Below are 17,088 nucleotides of genomic sequence, written 5' to 3' on the forward strand. Positions count from 1 at the left end.
GACGGTCTCCCACGAACACTGGAACATGTTTCAGGTACAACTTGTACATAGGTAACTCCACTGCTTGACGGCTGCCGTGCCTTGGGTTATGGTCAACCGCACTATAAGTTGACAATTCCGCAAGAAGTTCAGGTTCCCTCACATTGTCTGGCTGGTTACTGTTATCTACGCCAATGCAATCAGCATTCTGTAATGAAATCGATATAGTGATTGCACGAGCTAAGGTGCGCGTGCTAAGATGTATAACGGTTGTATTTGAATGTATGCTCGCACAAGTTCGAAGACTAAGAGACGGTTATGTGGCGAGTACGGAATGCACAATGTACTCGTGATACAGGATATATAGGAGACTCACGTTATGTAGTAGCCTGTATGTGTTAGTAGACTTGCCGTGTACAAGTAACTGAACGTTAAGAGTCGAGTAATTAAACCGTTGGCTATTGGAAAGTTTGAGTGGAAGTTGTTGTTGCTCGCGCGCGTTACAATTCTAAGGTCTAGGAGTAACCGTCGATTCTGCTTCGACAAGCTCAACCCGTTAACTTCTCTCTCATAAACCGGAGCTGATTGTCCGTCTTCGACAGACACTGGAGAATCTACATCTGATGCCTCTCTCTCTTCTCTCAGATTTGATAGCTGGGTCTGCCTTTTTGGAATCCATCTCTCCAGTTGGGGTCTCAGGTAAGGCTTTAATCGATCTGAATGAACGACCTTCGACTTGGCCTTCTTGCTCTTCTGGATTCGGTACACTGCATCAGACAGCAAGGGTATAACCAGATACCGGGTCTCTCCCAAGGACAGTCAAGTTTGGCATTTCTCCCTTTCTTTCTCCGAACTTTGTGCAGCCAAACAGAGTCATATGCAATAGTAAGTTGTCTACCAGCAAGCCGTTTATTAGAGCTCCGCTTCTAGCGCGTGGCTGCCTTGTTTAAATGTGTGGCTTCATAGCTCAGTTGGTAGAGCATCGCACCGGTATCGCGGAGGTCACGGGTTCGAATCCCGTTGAAGCCCTGATTTTTTTCAGGCTTCTTCTTTCCAGTTGCTTAAATTGGAAAATTTGCTGCGATGATCATACTTCACTTTCATCTACTACCGCAGTTCAAATATGAATTATTTCATATATACTTCACACAAACGAAAACCGTAGAAAACGCTAATTTCATATATGCTGCGATCTATTCCTTTTCATCCAAACATGAATTTAAGCTGAAGGTTTAGTGTTTTCACACATATCGCGATGGACGCGTCCTCGACACAGTCTGTCAACATTCCAGAGACATTTAATGCGTACCAGTACAGCTCGGAATTTATAAGTTAGATTTCTGCTCTTACCATTTCCACATCTTTCGATTTTTCGACAGAATGTGCCGCAGCATTACTATCTTTTAAATACCCTTGTACTTACGGTAAGCTAACGATAAAATTTTGAAAACTGACTTGGTTCTCTGTCACGGCGGGCGCCTTTAGCTTTGACCTACCAACTTCTTTGTTTTTGTAATTTTCCAGATGGCTTCTGTTAGTATTAGTTGAGACTCCACAACAGTGTTTTGGTTGGATGTTACGGACTGATGCTCCTGTTGCTCCCGATAGCTTTCATCCTTGGTCGGGTGAGTTCATCGATCGAGGAGAGCACATAGAAAATAGCGCATCTTAATTCTTTCATTCGCGCATAACCACAATTCCTTGCGTCTCTGATCTTACCGCCGACCACAACACCTTGCGGTTTGCTCGAAAAGTGGGCGATCTCCCCTATATTGCAATATTTTTATCGGTTAGATCTGCTGCTTCGTTCGTTCACTTCAGGCTCACAAACTGCGGCAGCTATAAGTTAAAACTAACTCACCCCTTGTGCGTCTCATGTAATTTTTTGGTGATCTCTACCATGTTGCGCCTTCTTTGCTATTACTGTTATTCCCTTAGCTTCATAAGACGGAGTCTTCCGAATAGCTTAGGACGCGCTCTTTAGAAATTACGATAACTTAACGAAAAGGCGATTCTTTTGAGCATTATGAATAACTCAAGGTCGAACATAATATTTCAAAAGAAAAATAAACGCAACAACACGACGTTCCGGCGTCATCTTGTCGCCATTATCAAATGCAGATTAAAAAAGGTTCAGTTCAGATATATACCAGCTTAGGGGTTAAGGAGTCAAGAATAATGCGAGAAACAATGTCAGCTAATTGAACACTCTTGGCCCAATAGGGTCCGCTTGTGTGTTTAAGTTTGGTCTTTTTTCTTTGATTAGCAACATCTCGTAAATCAAGCATTCCAGTTTCCCTCTGCACTTCTTTAAGATGTTGAATTGCTTGTGCATATTTGGTTGGTCTTGGTTGTGACTTTCTCGAAGGTGTTTTCCGACAGCTATGTACTTATGCTCATTAACACGTTGAAACAGGTGGCGACGAGTGTTGACACAAGTTACATTTGAATTCATAAACAACGCATTGCTGATTTACTAGAAATGATTTCTATGATTTCCATGAGATTATTTGTACATATACATTTATTAATCACAGCACAGGGAAACAAGATATTTACACTTGTTGACATAAGATGAAAGACGTGTTTCACGCAACCAATAATCAGCTAAAACTTAGGGCCATGTGGAAAGTGGAGTTAATCATAACAACGAAAAACAAAGCAGAAACTGAATTATAGGGAAGATATTTGTTTACAAACATTGTTTTCGTCATTTAAATGTACAAAACGTTAAACAAAATAATTCTTTGTTTCACCAACCAATAGTTCTCTGGTTAGCATACTAATAACAACAGATGACGTCACTGATATCTTTGCCATACATTGCGAGAATTTACAAGCTTTATTGATATTAAGACGTCTTCTTTTTACTCTGTAAATATCTATATGAGGGCTACTGGTTTTTCAATGATTACTGTTGTGTGCTACCCTCGAGAAATAATTAATTATTATCATTAGTAGTAGTAGTAGTAGTAGTAGTAGTAGTAGTAGTAGTAGTAGTAGTAGTAGTAGTAGTAGTAGTAGTAGTAGTAGTAGTAGTAGTAGTAGTAGTGTTAGTGTTAGTGTTAGTGTTAGTGTTAGTGTTAGTGTTAGTGTTAGTGTTAGTGTTAGTGTTAGTGTTAGTGTTAGTGTTAGTGTTAGTGTTAGTATAGGTAATCATACGGTTTTGAGTTCAGTTTGGAATTAATTTGCTCGAGTGAGTTTTTCAAAAAGCTGAACCATATGATTACTTATTAATAATATAAACATGAAAAAAAATTGCGTGGAGGAAATGCCGGAAGACCTTTCTTGAAAACATTTTTTCTCATTCGAGAAAACTTTTTTCAAAGTTTCTGCACTAAATTTTCGTCATCATTTTATGTGATATCACTGGCTTAGAAAAGTTCCTATTTTCTTTCAGCCAATCATAATCCAGAATTACGATGTGTAATTTACACTGGTGTTACACTTTTTGCACTGTTACAATTTTTGCAGTGGTGTTATACTTTAACTGCATTGCTCTCAGACAAACAGAATCGAGTAATTTTTTCATGTATATTATTATTATTATTATTATTATTATTATTATTATTATTATTATTATTATATTGTTGCATCCACCTTCAGTTTTAAATTAAACAGTACTTACGCACCAAAACTATTCCTAGGCGAATGTACCAGGGGTTTCATTAACTTTTTCAGCAGGGGTAGGGGGTTGCGACTAGTTTTCACAGGTGGGCAAAACTATTCGAATTGAAATTTTCTATAACAAAAACGTTCCGCTAGATGGCCAAACCAGGGTCAATTTGCCGGGTGCTCAACCCTTAATGAAACCCCCGGAATGTACCTATTAAAATTACACTTCTTCTGCTATTCTGGCTTTGTTTGTTTATTGTTATAGCAGGTTTGAGCCAAGGAGTGTCAGTAGTCCGTGTAGTGTGACCGTCCGACCAATTAACAATTATTCCATGAGACCGCGTTGGATATGAAGTGATTAATAACCAACGAGCGCGTAGCGCGAGTTGGTTATGATCACTTCATATCCAACAAGGTCGAATGGAATAATTGTTTTAGTATATTCTCAAATCGGGTTTTTGCCGCCGATTTTTATTTCAACAATTTTACAAAGCGGTGAAAAAAACATACAACTTCCGGTCACATGCGCGCCGTGATCACCTGATTATTACATCACTGAATGAGCTGAATGAAATTTGACAGCTTCACAAACGACAAACTGTGGTCAACTGTTAAACAAAATCAACCTTGAAATATTCAAGCGTTCAAATGCAAGGGAAAAAGACCGCTTCGGAAGCTTTCAAGTGTTTAAATAGTGTTCAAAGTTCAGGAAGATTTTCCTGATTCTCCGCCTCCGTAGTAGTTGTGAACTTGGACATTGCAGTTGAAGAAAACCTGCGGAAAGCTTCTTCGCTCGCTTTGCCGAACCTCGGTGTTTACGAACTGATTTTGGACTAAAACTGTCCCTTCACTTTGAGGTTGCCGTTCTTGCTGGCCGTGGCATTGGTTTTCTTTCTCAGCTGCAGAGATACCAGTGCATGGGGAAGCTTCAGAGGCTCCGGCTGAGACAAAATCACTGAGAACGTGCGACATCTTCTTTTGCTGTTCTATGGATGGGCGATCATTGTACGATTCCACCGCCTGGTCTGATCTGTGTCCCGTAACAGACTTTATGTGTCTGGTTTCACAGTTATGGTCAGACAGAACTGTAACTGCTGTCGCCCTGAGGCAGTGGTTGGTTAGATGGGGCTCTATGCCAGCTCGCCTGCTCATATTTTTCAACATGTTGTCCAGCATGCTCGAGCCAACCGGCGAGTTGCAATACCAGATTTTGTCATCTGTTGGACTGAATTTCTGACTTTGGCCGTCTCTTGGTTTTTGGAAAAGAGCTTCGGAACTCGGGTTCAGGTGATGTAGGTAGTTTTTGATTGTTTTCACTGGGCACCTCTGAGAACCAGCAACGGCAAAGATCTTCGCGTCGGATTCATCCTCAGAGTCTCCAAGGCCGCCTTGATGATTTTTTGTGCTGCGCAGTGAACCAGGCTGTCGTCTGTTTAACTCAAAATACTCGACACCTCTAGGCGTTGTTCTTAGGGAGAGCATTCCAGGGTTCAACTGCCGCTGATTTTCTCTTCCTCGTCGTCCGAAGAAAAGGGTGAGATAAAACCATGCCGTTCTCTGCAGTTGGGCTGGATTTTGACTGTCGGCCGGCCCAAGTTCGCCGCTTTCAAAGAGCCTCTGGATTTGATCTTTTGACACTGCTTTCTTATGGACAACTCCAGCTATTTTACCCGTCTTTCTGAGATCCTTTACAAAGGCATCCAAAACTTTATTGGCTTCGGTAAACACAGCGTCGGAGATGATAGAAAAAGGCTTGTTGTTTGGTGGCGAGCGAAGAAAGCGATCTATGGCGGCTCGAATGGACTTCATGGATGTGTTTTTGTAATACCTCCCGTCTTTCTTCCTTGCGGAGGTGTAGAAACATTTAAGGCATTCATTTAGCTCCTCTTTGGACATGTCTTCAATTCGTTTCGAAAATTTTGTGGCAACAGGACTTGACAGCCATTCTGTAAATAACGAGGTAAGAATTTTTGTCGTTGTTACGAATAAATTATCAAAATATCGACAGTGAACGTAACAATTGTTGCTAGTTTTTGAGTAAAACTCCCACATACGTACCATTAAATATGTTCATGCCGAACTTTGTGGCTTTCTTCGTTTTTTCTGGGATAGCATTGTCTAATATCTCTTGAAGTTTAGAGGGAGACAGCTCCTGAAACCTGCCAGTATCGGCCATTATGGAGAGCTGAAGTTAAAAACTTCGTGCGGAAAATTTTTAAACTTGGCGCATTATTTTCCATATTAGGTAAAACTCCGACTAATGGCTCATAGTCGGAGTTTTTGAGCCAATTAGAGAGCTAGAAATGCAATAGTCGGAGCTGAGAATATACTAAGTGAGGATAGTCCTGAAAAGAACAGTCCATCATAAACGACATTTGTATAACCGTTAGGCGAAGTGGTCGCTGGAGATTTCACACCCAAGGTTTCACCCAGGCTGGCTCGCTAGGACCTCAGATTTGTAACAGCGAAGTCCTCCAGGTGTTTGGAAGCCGCCCCCACAGTTTATGGACTCTCAGGGACTGGTGAACTGCCACTACTCTGTTGCCATGGATATGATTGACCTGGAGGCGAGTACTGTGGCTCTCCTTCTTTTCCAGGATAGGGTGGTGGTGGGTCTAACGGGTATGGGTACTCTGGGGGTGGTGGATATGTCGAGACTGGAGCATAACCTACTGAAGGAGACAAGAGTGTTCCCCGGAGGTTGATGAAGTTCCTGGACCACTCCTTGCTGAGTAGAACGGGAAGCTGAAGTAGTGACAGTCGACATTGGAATTTCCACGCCGGCTGCTCTGTTTGGCGTCTTTTTTCGTTTAACGCGACGAAGGACACAGCAAACAATTATAATCAAGACTATCACACCGACAAAGACGCCAACCGCTAACCCCAAAGCAGCTAAAGGAAAAAAAGTGGAATCGAAAACAACCGAATTAGCATGATTAGGAGAATTCCAGTCTCAAAACATGACAGCAACAAGCAGAATTTTATATAGTGTTGTTTCTTCAGTAATAATACAATAATAATAATAATAATAATAATAATAATACTTCATTTATATAGCGCTATTTCTATTACTATCCAATAGCGCTTTAGGATGAGTTTAAAAATATCTCACCAATAAAAATTAATTTAAAAAAAACGTAGAAATATATAAACCGTGAGCAAATAAGCTAACTATTAAAATAACTAAGCTGTAAAAATCAGAATAAAAACTAACAATAATAAAACCTTTTGATAACAACTTAGTAAGTAACTAAGTAACTAAGTAACTAAGTAACTAACTAAGTAACTAACTAACTAACTAACTAACTATCTACCTACTTACCTAAATAACTAAATAAGTGACTAACCAATAATTGTTCTGTGATACTGCTGCTACTCGACCTTTCAGCGGCATTTGATACTGTAGATCATCGTATCATACACCTTAAATAATAACTCGATTTTTGGATATTTTTTCATACTGACGAAGAGACTACTATCGGACATTCATGGATTTTATCCCTTACCGTAATGACGCAATGATCCGTTACCGCAATGACGCCTTAAAAAAAAAGTTTTGGGTCCTTCTCTCTTAGCTGTTGAAGTTTTCTTGGGAATTAAAATTTGAAAATACCATCAATTGCCATCAAATATGAAACGGAAAGTAAGATCAAAAAGAAAGATTATTTTAAAAAAAAGTGGGTACTAATCCCAAATTAATTTATGTATTACTTCATTTTTTTTGTTAATCACGTAGATGGCGTTATTATTATTTGAACTTTTTGAACAGCATGACAACTGTAACTGTGGTTTTTTTTTTTTTTTTTTTTTTCTTTTTTTCTCTTTTTCTTTCTTCTTTTTGCATGGTTAAAAGCACAAAGCTAATTAAAATATTCTCCCTTCTGTTGTATCTCTTACTTTTCAAGCTTTGTAGTATTGTTAGTATTAATTTTTGTGAGCAATGTAATCGCGTTTGTATATTTCATGCGAATAATCTATTAGTAAATAATCTCGGTACTGTTAGTTAATATATAAGTGTGTTCCTCATCATTGTACATTGTAGAGTTGTTATCGTAAGCTAATTATATATTTATTTTTCATTGTAAGTTAATTGTAGATATTTTATTCTTCTGTAAGTAACTTTAATGTAAGTAACGTATGTTATTGGTAAATAAAAAAAAATAAATAAATAAAAAAAAAAAAAAATTTGAAAATACTTTCGAAATCAAAATTTATTTCAAACGGCCAACCCTCTAAAAGGTGACTAGCATCGTCATACATATAAGGTGGTTTACTTATTGTAAAAACGTGATTGCATTCAAGGGTGTTACATTACCTAATTTTTAAAATTACCAACTTACGGAATTCCTTTACAGCTTGAATGTGGCCTTGAATCCCCGGCGTGGTGTATCGTACACACTGTTAGCATGGAAACGAATGTACATGTACCGACCACTTGACTTCACGGGCTTTGGAATTACATTACCACAGAAATTGCCTATTGTATCACTTTGGTCGGAATCTCCATCACGAATCTCCACGTAATCGCTACATCCAGAGCCGGCTTCAACATCCAAATCAAATCTTTCAAAGCTGAGTTCTACAATCTTCCCCTCTGGTACACTAATGAGCCATTCACACTCCAATAGCGGGGGGTAGTACTCGGGGCTTTGTAGAGTTCCATACAAACCAGTTAACCTCAGCTCCAGATTTTTCTTGTTTCGTGGTAGACACTGCTCCGCATTGTAAACTAAGGACAAATACATATTTGATAAACCTAGATCAATGTCTTTCGTATACTTGGTATTAAGAGAAAACAGAGAATAAATCGCAAACTTCAAATGGAACGCCACCGACTGTCAATGCCAGATGCCGAACATTTTGGTGAAATCTTTGACAAGTTGATAATATATCGTAGCCCGACTCATTTTCTGTTAGCTTTAAGTCCTTTTCTTTCGGTAAGGAGAATGTTGTTGACCATTTTGTAGTTGAGTGTTTTGAACTCAGTAGTAAACTTGCCAGCTATTAATTCCGGTAACCAATATAAAGGTGCCGCATGGCAAGGCGGTTGAAGATGTGTTCATAATTAGCATAGACTTTCACAATTTTCTTTATTTATCTTCTCTTACGTTTGTAAATGTAATAGCCAGTGTATACGTACTACGCAAAGTATTTTTAAATCTCTGTCCAGCGCTAGAAATGTGATGAAACACTTTTATCTCGCATTTGACATATCTCAATAACTTGTCATTACCATAAAGGCAAATGTATGTATGTATGTAAGTTATCCAGCAGCGTGGTAAGAGAATATTGACGGTTATTATCAACTAACAGGCTAATCTTCAGGTACTGCTTCTGGGGAGGATCTGGAGGGGTTCAGGAGGTTCAGTTGAACCCCCTAAATTAAGAAAAATATATATATCCGCCCCAGTATTTAAGACTCAAAATTGACTTTTTTGAGGTGTTAAGGAGGAGTTGAAGAGTGATATTTTCAAGCATGGAACCAAAGGAGTCTAGATTTGCATCTTCAAGACGAAACCGAAAGTTTTCTTTTGGAAATACTTAGGGCCTGTTCACATGGAAGTGGTGGAGACGTCCCCTGCCTCCCCCAATCTCTCTTTTTTTCTTGATCGCGTTCACATGTTCGCGTTCACATGGGGTACCCCACCAAGGCGGGTTAACCTACTTCGGTGGGGTGAATTTTCTCTATGTGAAAGCTTCGGAGTGGGGTAACCCGCCTAACCGGGGTGATCAAATCACTGCGCCAAAGGGTTGTGCCTAAATCCTACCGCTCAGAAGGACAACCGAGGAGTACTAGGAGCGAGTTTCCGAGTCGAGCAGTTTTCGGAAATTGTCGGCTATTCCAATATGGCGGACTATACCAATCACATAATATGCGAATTGCCAGTGGTAAAACTATGTTGATCAACAAGACAAGTACGTTTTCATTTACCTGACATGTTAAGAATAATGTGTAGAGAGTAAAGCAGTGAATTGTTCGGCAAAATGCTGTATATTTCTTTAGGTCTCTTCCCGTCTAGTTCGCAAACCGTAAATTTGCACGCTAACATGACATTGTGGACGTCTTTGACTTGGGCACAAGAGTTTTTAAATACTTCTTTCCTTGAGGACAATTTTTTTATTGAGCTCTTGATTCGGTGGGTCCCCGAATTCAAACTTCCTTTGCCTTGTCCCTCTGGCCGGTAGGATCTTAAAAATACTACCGGCCAGAAGGACAGCTTGTGTATAAGGTAATTGGACTTAAGTCCATGCACAGTTTTATCTGCAGAATAGTTTGATACATTGCTCTTTAGTTGTATACCACACTAGAATCACTCTACAGTAATATTTTCAGTTTTCTGTGATCTTGTCCCTCTGACCGGTAGGATCTTGAAAATACTACCGGCCAGAGGGACAGCTTGTGTATAAGGTAATTGGACTTAAGTCCATGCACAGTTTTATTTGTAGAATAGTTTGATACATTGCTCTTTAGCTTTATACAACACTAGAATCACTCTACAGTAATATTTTCAGTTTTCTGTGATCTTGTCCCTCTGGCCAGTAGGATCTTGAAAATACTACTGGCCAGAGGGACAGTTTGTGTATAAGGTAATTGGACTTAAGTCCAAGCACAGTTTTATTTGCAGAATAGTTTGATACATTGCTCTTTAGTTTTATACCACACTAGAATCACTCTGCAGTAATATTTTCAGTTTTCTGTGATCTTGTCCCTCTGGCCGGTAGGATCTTGAAAATACTACCGGCTAGAGGGACAGTTTGTGTATAAGGTAATTGGACTTCAGTCCATGCCAGTTTTATTTGTAAAATAGTTTGATACAGTGCTCTTTAGTTTTATACTGCACTAGAATCACTCTACAGTAATATTTCCAGTTTTCTGTGATCTTGTCCCTCTGCCTGGTAGGATCTTAAAAATGCTACTGGCCAGAGGGACAGCTTGTGTATAAGGTAATTGGACTTCAGTCCGTGTGCATTTTTATTTGTAAAATAGTTTGAGACATTGTTCTCTAGTTTGATATTACACTAGAATTACTCTACAGTGAAATATTTTCAGTTTTCTGTGATTTTGTCCCTCTGGCTGGTAGGATCTTGAAAATACTACTGGCCAGAGGGACAGTTTGTGTATAAGGTAATTGCACTTAAGTCCATGGTGTCTGTAAAAGTCTATTCGTGCTCTGTGGCCATTGCAATAATTCAATGAACATGACAGTATCTGTGTGGAAGTTTAAACTGAACAATGGATTTAGAGTGTTAATTTAGTGAGGGAAATTGTTATATATATGTACATTTACAACTGATAAAGGAAATATGGAGACTAATCCTTTGCAAACAAATTCAATAGTTTACTACTGATGACAACTTTTGAGTTCTTTTGAAGGTACATTCCTTCAGTTTGGTAGCATTTGCTGTAAAATCTGCTTTTTCATCACTTCATGGAGAGAGGGAATGTCATCCTAGAAAATAAGACAAACATGGTGAATTTCTGCAAGAAAGTGTTATATAAATAGGAGATGTGTAGTTTTGTTCCAAATGATGTTCCATTACTTTGTCATGTGATGATAAGTGTTGATACTTGCTTTTGATTCAAAATACCTGGTTGAAATTAGGAGTTTCTCCTCTGCTAAGGTGCTCTGCAAACTAAACATAGATAATTAAGCAATAAGTTTAAAATGTATCACCAGCACAAGTGATCAGTTAAGGTGAAAATGAACACTTTGATTTGAATTAACTCAAGCCAAGCTAATTATTTAAAGAGACATGGTAATTGATGGAATATGGTATTTGCACAACTTACCATACAGACAAAGACGCCACAATCATAATCATTCTTTTGCTTTGGTGTATCCTATGTATAGGGATTCAATTAAAATGTGTAAGAAAATGTTCAGTCAAAAGAGCTAGGGCTTGTGTGGACTAAGTGCAGACCAAGAGTTTGGCACATTTATATTACTGTAAATCTAACTATCTGGCATATAATTAACTGACATCATCGCTACCATGTTGGATGACCATTAACAAAAGAAGTAGCTTTAAATGTTCTTGTCATCCAACGTGGCTGCCAGAGTCTTTGTCACTTGAATTTCTTGGGAGTGGTTGCAAACTACCTATAGAACTTTCTTTTTTACCATGGGAAAGTGATCCTTCCAATTGTCCTCCTTGTACAGCTTTCCTCTTTTGCTACTTTCTTCCTTCAGAAAATCCCTAGTCACATTTTATCATCGAGGCATTGGTTAGTAAACTGATCTTGAGGGACAATAATGCATTTTCATAATATTTCTTTGTTTTACAAATGGATTATTGGAAAAGATACCTGACTTTCCTGTAGAATAATTTATTGGCTGTAGCTGTCTGAAGTGAATCCTAGTAAGAGATGGTTCTTGTTGTCATATCTATGACCTAGGAATGGCATGTTAGTTACTTTTTTTATGAGTTAATTCCCTTCTTCCCAACCTTCTCAACTTTCAAGGATAGAGGGGAGAGGGTCAAATAGTTGATTTTGATATGCAACATACTATTTCCATAAGAAACTGTGAAGTATATCATACCCCAAGTGTCCAATGACCAGGGAGGTGACAAGGTATGAAAACCTTATCAAAAGCAAATATGTTGGTCTGATGAGAAAAAATAGGAGACATAGTAATAAGTATCGACAGCATTTCTAAGGGAAACTGACTAGCGCATGGTAATATATCAGAAGTCACTTACCTTCTTTGTCCACCTTGTGACCCAGAATTGGTAGTTTGTGGGCTCTGGAAATAGACCCGTTTCTTTTTGACAAGGTCTGCCAGTCTGTACGGAATAAGAGAGGAAAGGAACGATTTATCGCAAAAATTAACGCCATCTTTAGCAACAAAACGAAGCGAAGAAGAAACCGACCAAAACTTTACCTCTTCAGCAGCAATAGTATACATTACAATTTAGCGACACTGTACATTACAGCATCAGTATTAAGTGACTAATCAACTTAAACAACCCCTAGTAATTTTTTAAATAGTGCACTGATCTTTTGAACCAAACTCTTTGTCAACTCTCCGAATAATAAATTTACTTATGGTGTCTGTCTCATATTCAGAAATCACCCTGCATACTTCATCGTACGTGGACACAAACATTTCTTTATCGGGAGGCAAAGAATCTTGTAAACTAGTTGAAGAATCCATTTTTCAATCTCAAAACATGGCTTTGATTTGATCACGACCACAGGGGAATTGTCCGCCTATTTCACGCCAATTTCATCACGTGTCATTTACTAGTTACTGGGGGTGAGAGATTATGAACTATGTTAGCCACATCATAAGGACCCCTATAAGCTATTTAATGCAACTGTAGCTCTATTTGGTCCATTCATTTATAATTATTTTTTGTGCTCTGACTAAAAGATTCAATCGGGTTCCGTTGAGTTGTCGTTTAACAATCTTTTTTCTGGGTGGGGGGGAGGGGGGTGGGACAGGGGGTCAGAACCTCCCGCTTCTCATACCATGTTCTCCCGCTTCCCGTACCTTTATCTCCCGACTCCCGTCCTCGTCCGTTTTGGTCCCGTCCCCTGTAAATAAGGAGACTGAAAACACATACTTGTCATTTAGCTGCGCAATCCTGACATCCTAAGTGACAACATTTCACGACCTATGATGTGACCACCGTGAAAGGGTTTCCAATGTTACCGCAAGTAGGCCTCAGTTTTTCAGCCCAGGGGTGAATTTTCATGTTCCCTTCAGTCCAGAAGTCTCAAAATAAGCTCAATGGAAGTCAAAAAGCATTTTGGATTCTTGTGTTTGAAAGTATTTTAATGCTTAATAGACGATTCTCACCTACTTAGAACTCTCACTTCCCGCCCTTTCCTCTCCCAGCCCATATTCTCCTGGTCTTCCACCCCCTGTCCTTCTCCCACACAATTTTATTCATGGGTGCAGAAATATGCAAACTATTCAATCTGATTTATTCCAGAGTAACTGGGGTTACACTGCGTTATTTAGAAAGCTTCATTTTAGAAGTGACTTATCCTCTGCGCGATGACTTAATATACAGGAGGGAAATAGACTAGAAATGTTGCAATGAGTAGCTTTGTGAGTATGTCAGGTCAGTGTCCTTTAAGCAGTACGTTTTGGTTAAATAAAGGATTTCCTGAAACCCATTTTTGTTAATGGAAAACACCATTCACCAAAACAAAAGATAGAAGGAAATTTTTGTTACTTTAATTTCTGTTTATTCCATACACAAAAAGTCTGTCTTACGCTAGGGAACAGTATCCAACAACTCTCCTGAAGAGATTCTTCTATCCTTACACAGAGTATTAAAGGCAGAAACATGTTTCATTAAATATTGATTTCTACAACTTGAACGCACTGGACATATAAGAAATGTGTCCCACTTGGAGTGAATGCAAAATTGATTTTATTAAGGCATTGAAATCAAGTGTCTGATCACCTTCATATAAATGCAACTCCTCAATATTCTAGCCTGCTTTATGACTTAAGAATAAGAGGAATGCATCAAACTATTCTGGACTTAAGTCCAGTTACCTTATACACAAGCTGTCCCTCTGGCCAGTAGCATTTTTAAGATCTTACCAGCCAGAGGGACAAGATCACAGAAAACTGAAAATATTACTGTAGAGTGATTCTAGTGTAGTATAAAACAAAAGAGCACTGTATCAAACTATTTTACAAATAACAATGCACACGGACTTAAGTCCAGTTACCTTATATACAAGCTGTCCCTCTTGTCGGTAGTACTTTCAAGATCCTACCGGCTAGAGGGACAAGATCACAGAAAACTGAAAATATTACTGTAGAGTGATTCTAGTGTGGTATAAAGCTAAAGAGCAATGTTTCAAACTATTCTACAAATAAAACTGTGCATGGACTTACGTGCAATTACCTTATACACAAGCTGTCCCTCTGGCCGGTAGTATTTTCAAGATCCTACCGGCCAGAGGGACAAGATCACAGAAAACTGAAAATATTACTGTAGAGTGATTCTAGTGTGGTATACAACTAAAGAGCAATGTATCAAACTATTCTGCAGATAAAACTGTGCATGGACTTAAGTCCAATTACCTTATACACAAGCTGTCCTTCTGGCCGGTAGTATTTTTAAGATCCTACCGGCCAGAGGGACAAGGCAAAGGAAGTTTGAATTCGGGGACCCACCGAATCAAGAGCTCAATAAAAAAATTGTCCTCAAGGAAAGAAGTATTTAAAAACTCTTGTGCCCAAGTCAAAGACGTCCACAATGTCATGTTAGCGTGCAAATTTACGGTTTGCGAACTAGACGGGAAGAGACCTAAAGAAATATACAGCATTTTGCCGAACAATTCACTGCTTTACTCTCTACACATTATTCTTAACATGTCAGGTAAATGAAAACGTACTTGTCTTGTTGATCAACATAGTTTTACCACTGGCAATTCGCATATTATGTGATTGGTATAGTCCGCCATATTGGAATAGCCGACAATTTCCGAAAACTGCTCGACTCGGAAACTCGCTCCTAGTCCTCCTCGGTTGTCCTTCTGAGCGGTAGGATTTAGGCACAACCGCGCCAAAGCCCGCCAAAACACACGGCAAAACAACATGGCTGCCAACCGCTACTAGCGTGACGAGTTATTTCGACGATTTCACCTCCAAAACGCCCAAAACGCTGATGAAACTGACAGTTCTGGCAACAATTTAAGCGTGGAATCGGATAGGCAGGCTAATCAGCGGAATCAAACTGAAGTTTTGCCTGCAACGACATTGAAGCGAAAAGCAGAAAGAAACGTTAGTTCTTTGTTTATGTGCGTGCTTAGCAAGCGTGCGATTGCATTTTGGACCTCGCCCCGCGTCCCCGGGGTATCTCTTTACCACGGGAAGGTGAGGTACCCCACCTCCCCGGGGTCCCCCACTTCCATGTGAACAGGCCCCTACTCTAACAACACGAATTGACAATCTGAAAACTACAGCTTAACTGAAACTGATGTCGTTCACTGAAAATTCTCAACTTTGGTTTCGAGAAGATGATTTTACTGTCGGTGACATTGTATGGCATACTTGGAAAAAGGAATCCGAGTACTAGAGCAGATGCTCTGCCACTGAGCCACAGAAAGCGTGAAACTAGCCATAAACTCTAACTAATAGTACATAATTAATGTGAAACAGCTGTAAACTTACGCTGTTCTACAGACTTAAAATGTGCTTTGAAACCTCTGTTTGCTTGGACACCATCACGGTTGGCACGAAACCTTATGACCATGCGACGTCCAGAGGAATAAACATCGAAGGGCGTCTTTTTTCCACAGTAACTACCAAGACGTATATCATAAAACCACCTGTCATCGTGAATTTCAACATAGTCCATGCCCGCTTTTAAGTCACAGAAACTGTAGTATGAAGTATCGATAACGCTTTGGCCGAGTTCAAAATCTACAAAAGTTAACTTCACTCTATCGCCACCTGCAGCGTAGAGAGTCCATACACAGGTTGTATCATCCTGGTATGGGACAGGATAATCAGGGCTGAATATTGTGCCATAATGACCTTGGACATCAATGGCATTGCCTTCTGTCCGTAATGGACGACGTATCCCAGAGGCATTCTCTGCAAATGAGTTTTAAAAAAATTTATTACTTTCTGAGGTCGCAGGGGTCATGGGTTTGAATCCTACTCAAGCCCATTTCTCTGTTTTCACGGGTAAAATCCAGTATACATACTGGTACCAGTAAAACGTTTGTTCTTTACACTCTGAAAATTGCTAGCAAACTAGCATTGATTATTTAACAACTACCTAGAACCTGAGGTATTAATTACTTTGATGAAGTTCCTTGCCCAAGAAGCACAAAACAAAGACAATAGACAATTGTTAAAGAACCTATAGCGAAATTTACATGTCAGTATTCATTGTTAGTGTGGAGGCATGGTGGCCTCATGGTTAGTGCGCTCGCCTCCGGATCGAGCTCGCCTCTGGATCGAGCTCGCCTCTGGATCGAGATGTCCAGGTTTGAGCCCTGGCTGGGGACATTGTGTTGTGTTCTACTTGGGCAAGACACTTTTAACTCTTACAGTGCCTGAATCTCCACACAGGTGTATAAATGGGTACTGACAAATTTAATAATGCTGAGGGTAACCCTGCGATGGACTAGGATCCCATCCCGGGGGAGTAGGAAATAATAGTCCTAATCACTTCATGCTAAGTCCAGGCCTTCATAAAAGCCGACCAGATGGGCCACTTCGCTCGTATGCACACTTTACCTAATGTGTTTACTGTCAGTACCTGCTCCAACCACTGAAACACTTATCCTGAATCCTCGGGAAGTGATTGTGCTGTCTGTGCGGAACGTGATATACACGTAAGTTCCAGTGGAATAAATAACTTCAGGGTGGACTGTACCACAGTATGATCCAAGAAGGGGATATGATTCCGAATATCCATCATAAAACGTGAGGTTATCAAATAGACAACTAGGAACTGAAGAGTCTTGACCAGCTTGCAACTCAAAGTCATTGAAAATAACCTTAATTT

General features: G+C 39.5%; 2 protein-coding genes, 1 long non-coding RNA gene and 1 pseudogene across 4 annotated transcripts; all 4 read right to left on the reverse strand.

Annotated features, from left to right (window-relative positions):
• Positions 1 to 4,242: 4,242 nt before the first annotated feature.
• Positions 4,243 to 5,934, reverse strand: LOC145497764 (uncharacterized protein KIAA1958 homolog). Its single transcript, XM_081477617.1, has one exon. The coding sequence runs from the start codon at positions 5,653 to 5,655 to the stop codon at positions 4,300 to 4,302; it is 1,356 nt and encodes a 451-aa protein (XP_081333743.1). The 5' UTR covers positions 5,656 to 5,934; the 3' UTR covers positions 4,243 to 4,299.
• A 162-nt stretch (positions 5,935 to 6,096) lies between these two features.
• Positions 6,097 to 15,927, reverse strand: LOC145498518 (bone morphogenetic protein 1 homolog; annotated as a pseudogene).
• On the reverse strand, positions 10,291 to 12,102 carry LOC145497381 (sentrin-specific protease 3-like). The gene is made up of 5 exons (XM_081477198.1): positions 12,043 to 12,102; positions 11,903 to 11,952; positions 11,718 to 11,793; positions 11,387 to 11,437; positions 10,291 to 11,229 (listed from the first exon to the last, which is right to left on the reverse strand). Exons 1-5 carry the CDS (start codon positions 12,100 to 12,102, stop codon positions 11,176 to 11,178), a joined length of 291 nt encoding a protein of 96 aa, XP_081333324.1. The 3' UTR covers positions 10,291 to 11,175.
• Positions 12,073 to 15,701, reverse strand: LOC145497825 (uncharacterized). 2 transcript variants are annotated; one of them, XR_014050721.1, is made up of 4 exons: positions 14,963 to 15,701; positions 13,092 to 13,150; positions 12,298 to 12,381; positions 12,073 to 12,203 (listed from the first exon to the last, which is right to left on the reverse strand). It is a non-coding gene; the product is annotated as an uncharacterized LOC145497825 (long non-coding RNA). The 2 variants fall into 2 exon arrangements; XR_014050722.1 differs by adding an exon at positions 14,291 to 14,341 and having other exon boundaries at positions 12,073 to 12,381.
• Positions 15,928 to 17,088: the final 1,161 nt, after the last annotated feature.

Source organism: Orbicella franksi, chromosome 9 (genome assembly GCF_964199315.1).
Source record: "Orbicella franksi chromosome 9, jaOrbFran1.1, whole genome shotgun sequence".
NCBI classification, from domain to species: Eukaryota; Metazoa; Cnidaria; class Anthozoa; order Scleractinia; family Merulinidae; genus Orbicella; species Orbicella franksi.

Excerpts from the sequence above, each read along its gene's own strand:
- LOC145497764 (XM_081477617.1), bottom strand. The coding sequence starts at position 5,655 with ATGGTACGTATGTGGGAGTTTTACTCAAAAACTAGCAACAATTGTTAC.
- LOC145497381 (XM_081477198.1), bottom strand. The coding sequence starts at position 12,102 with ATGTTGCATATCAAAATCAACTATTTGACCCTCTCCCCTCTATCCTTG. Across the intron at positions 11,794-11,902 it reads TTATTCTACAGGAAAGTCAG|GGATTTTCTGAAGGAAGAAA; the intron begins GTATCTTTTCCA and ends AAATGTGACTAG. Across the intron at positions 11,438-11,717 it reads GGAAGGATCACTTTCCCATG|GATACACCAAAGCAAAAGAA; the intron begins GTAAAAAAGAAA and ends CCCTATACATAG.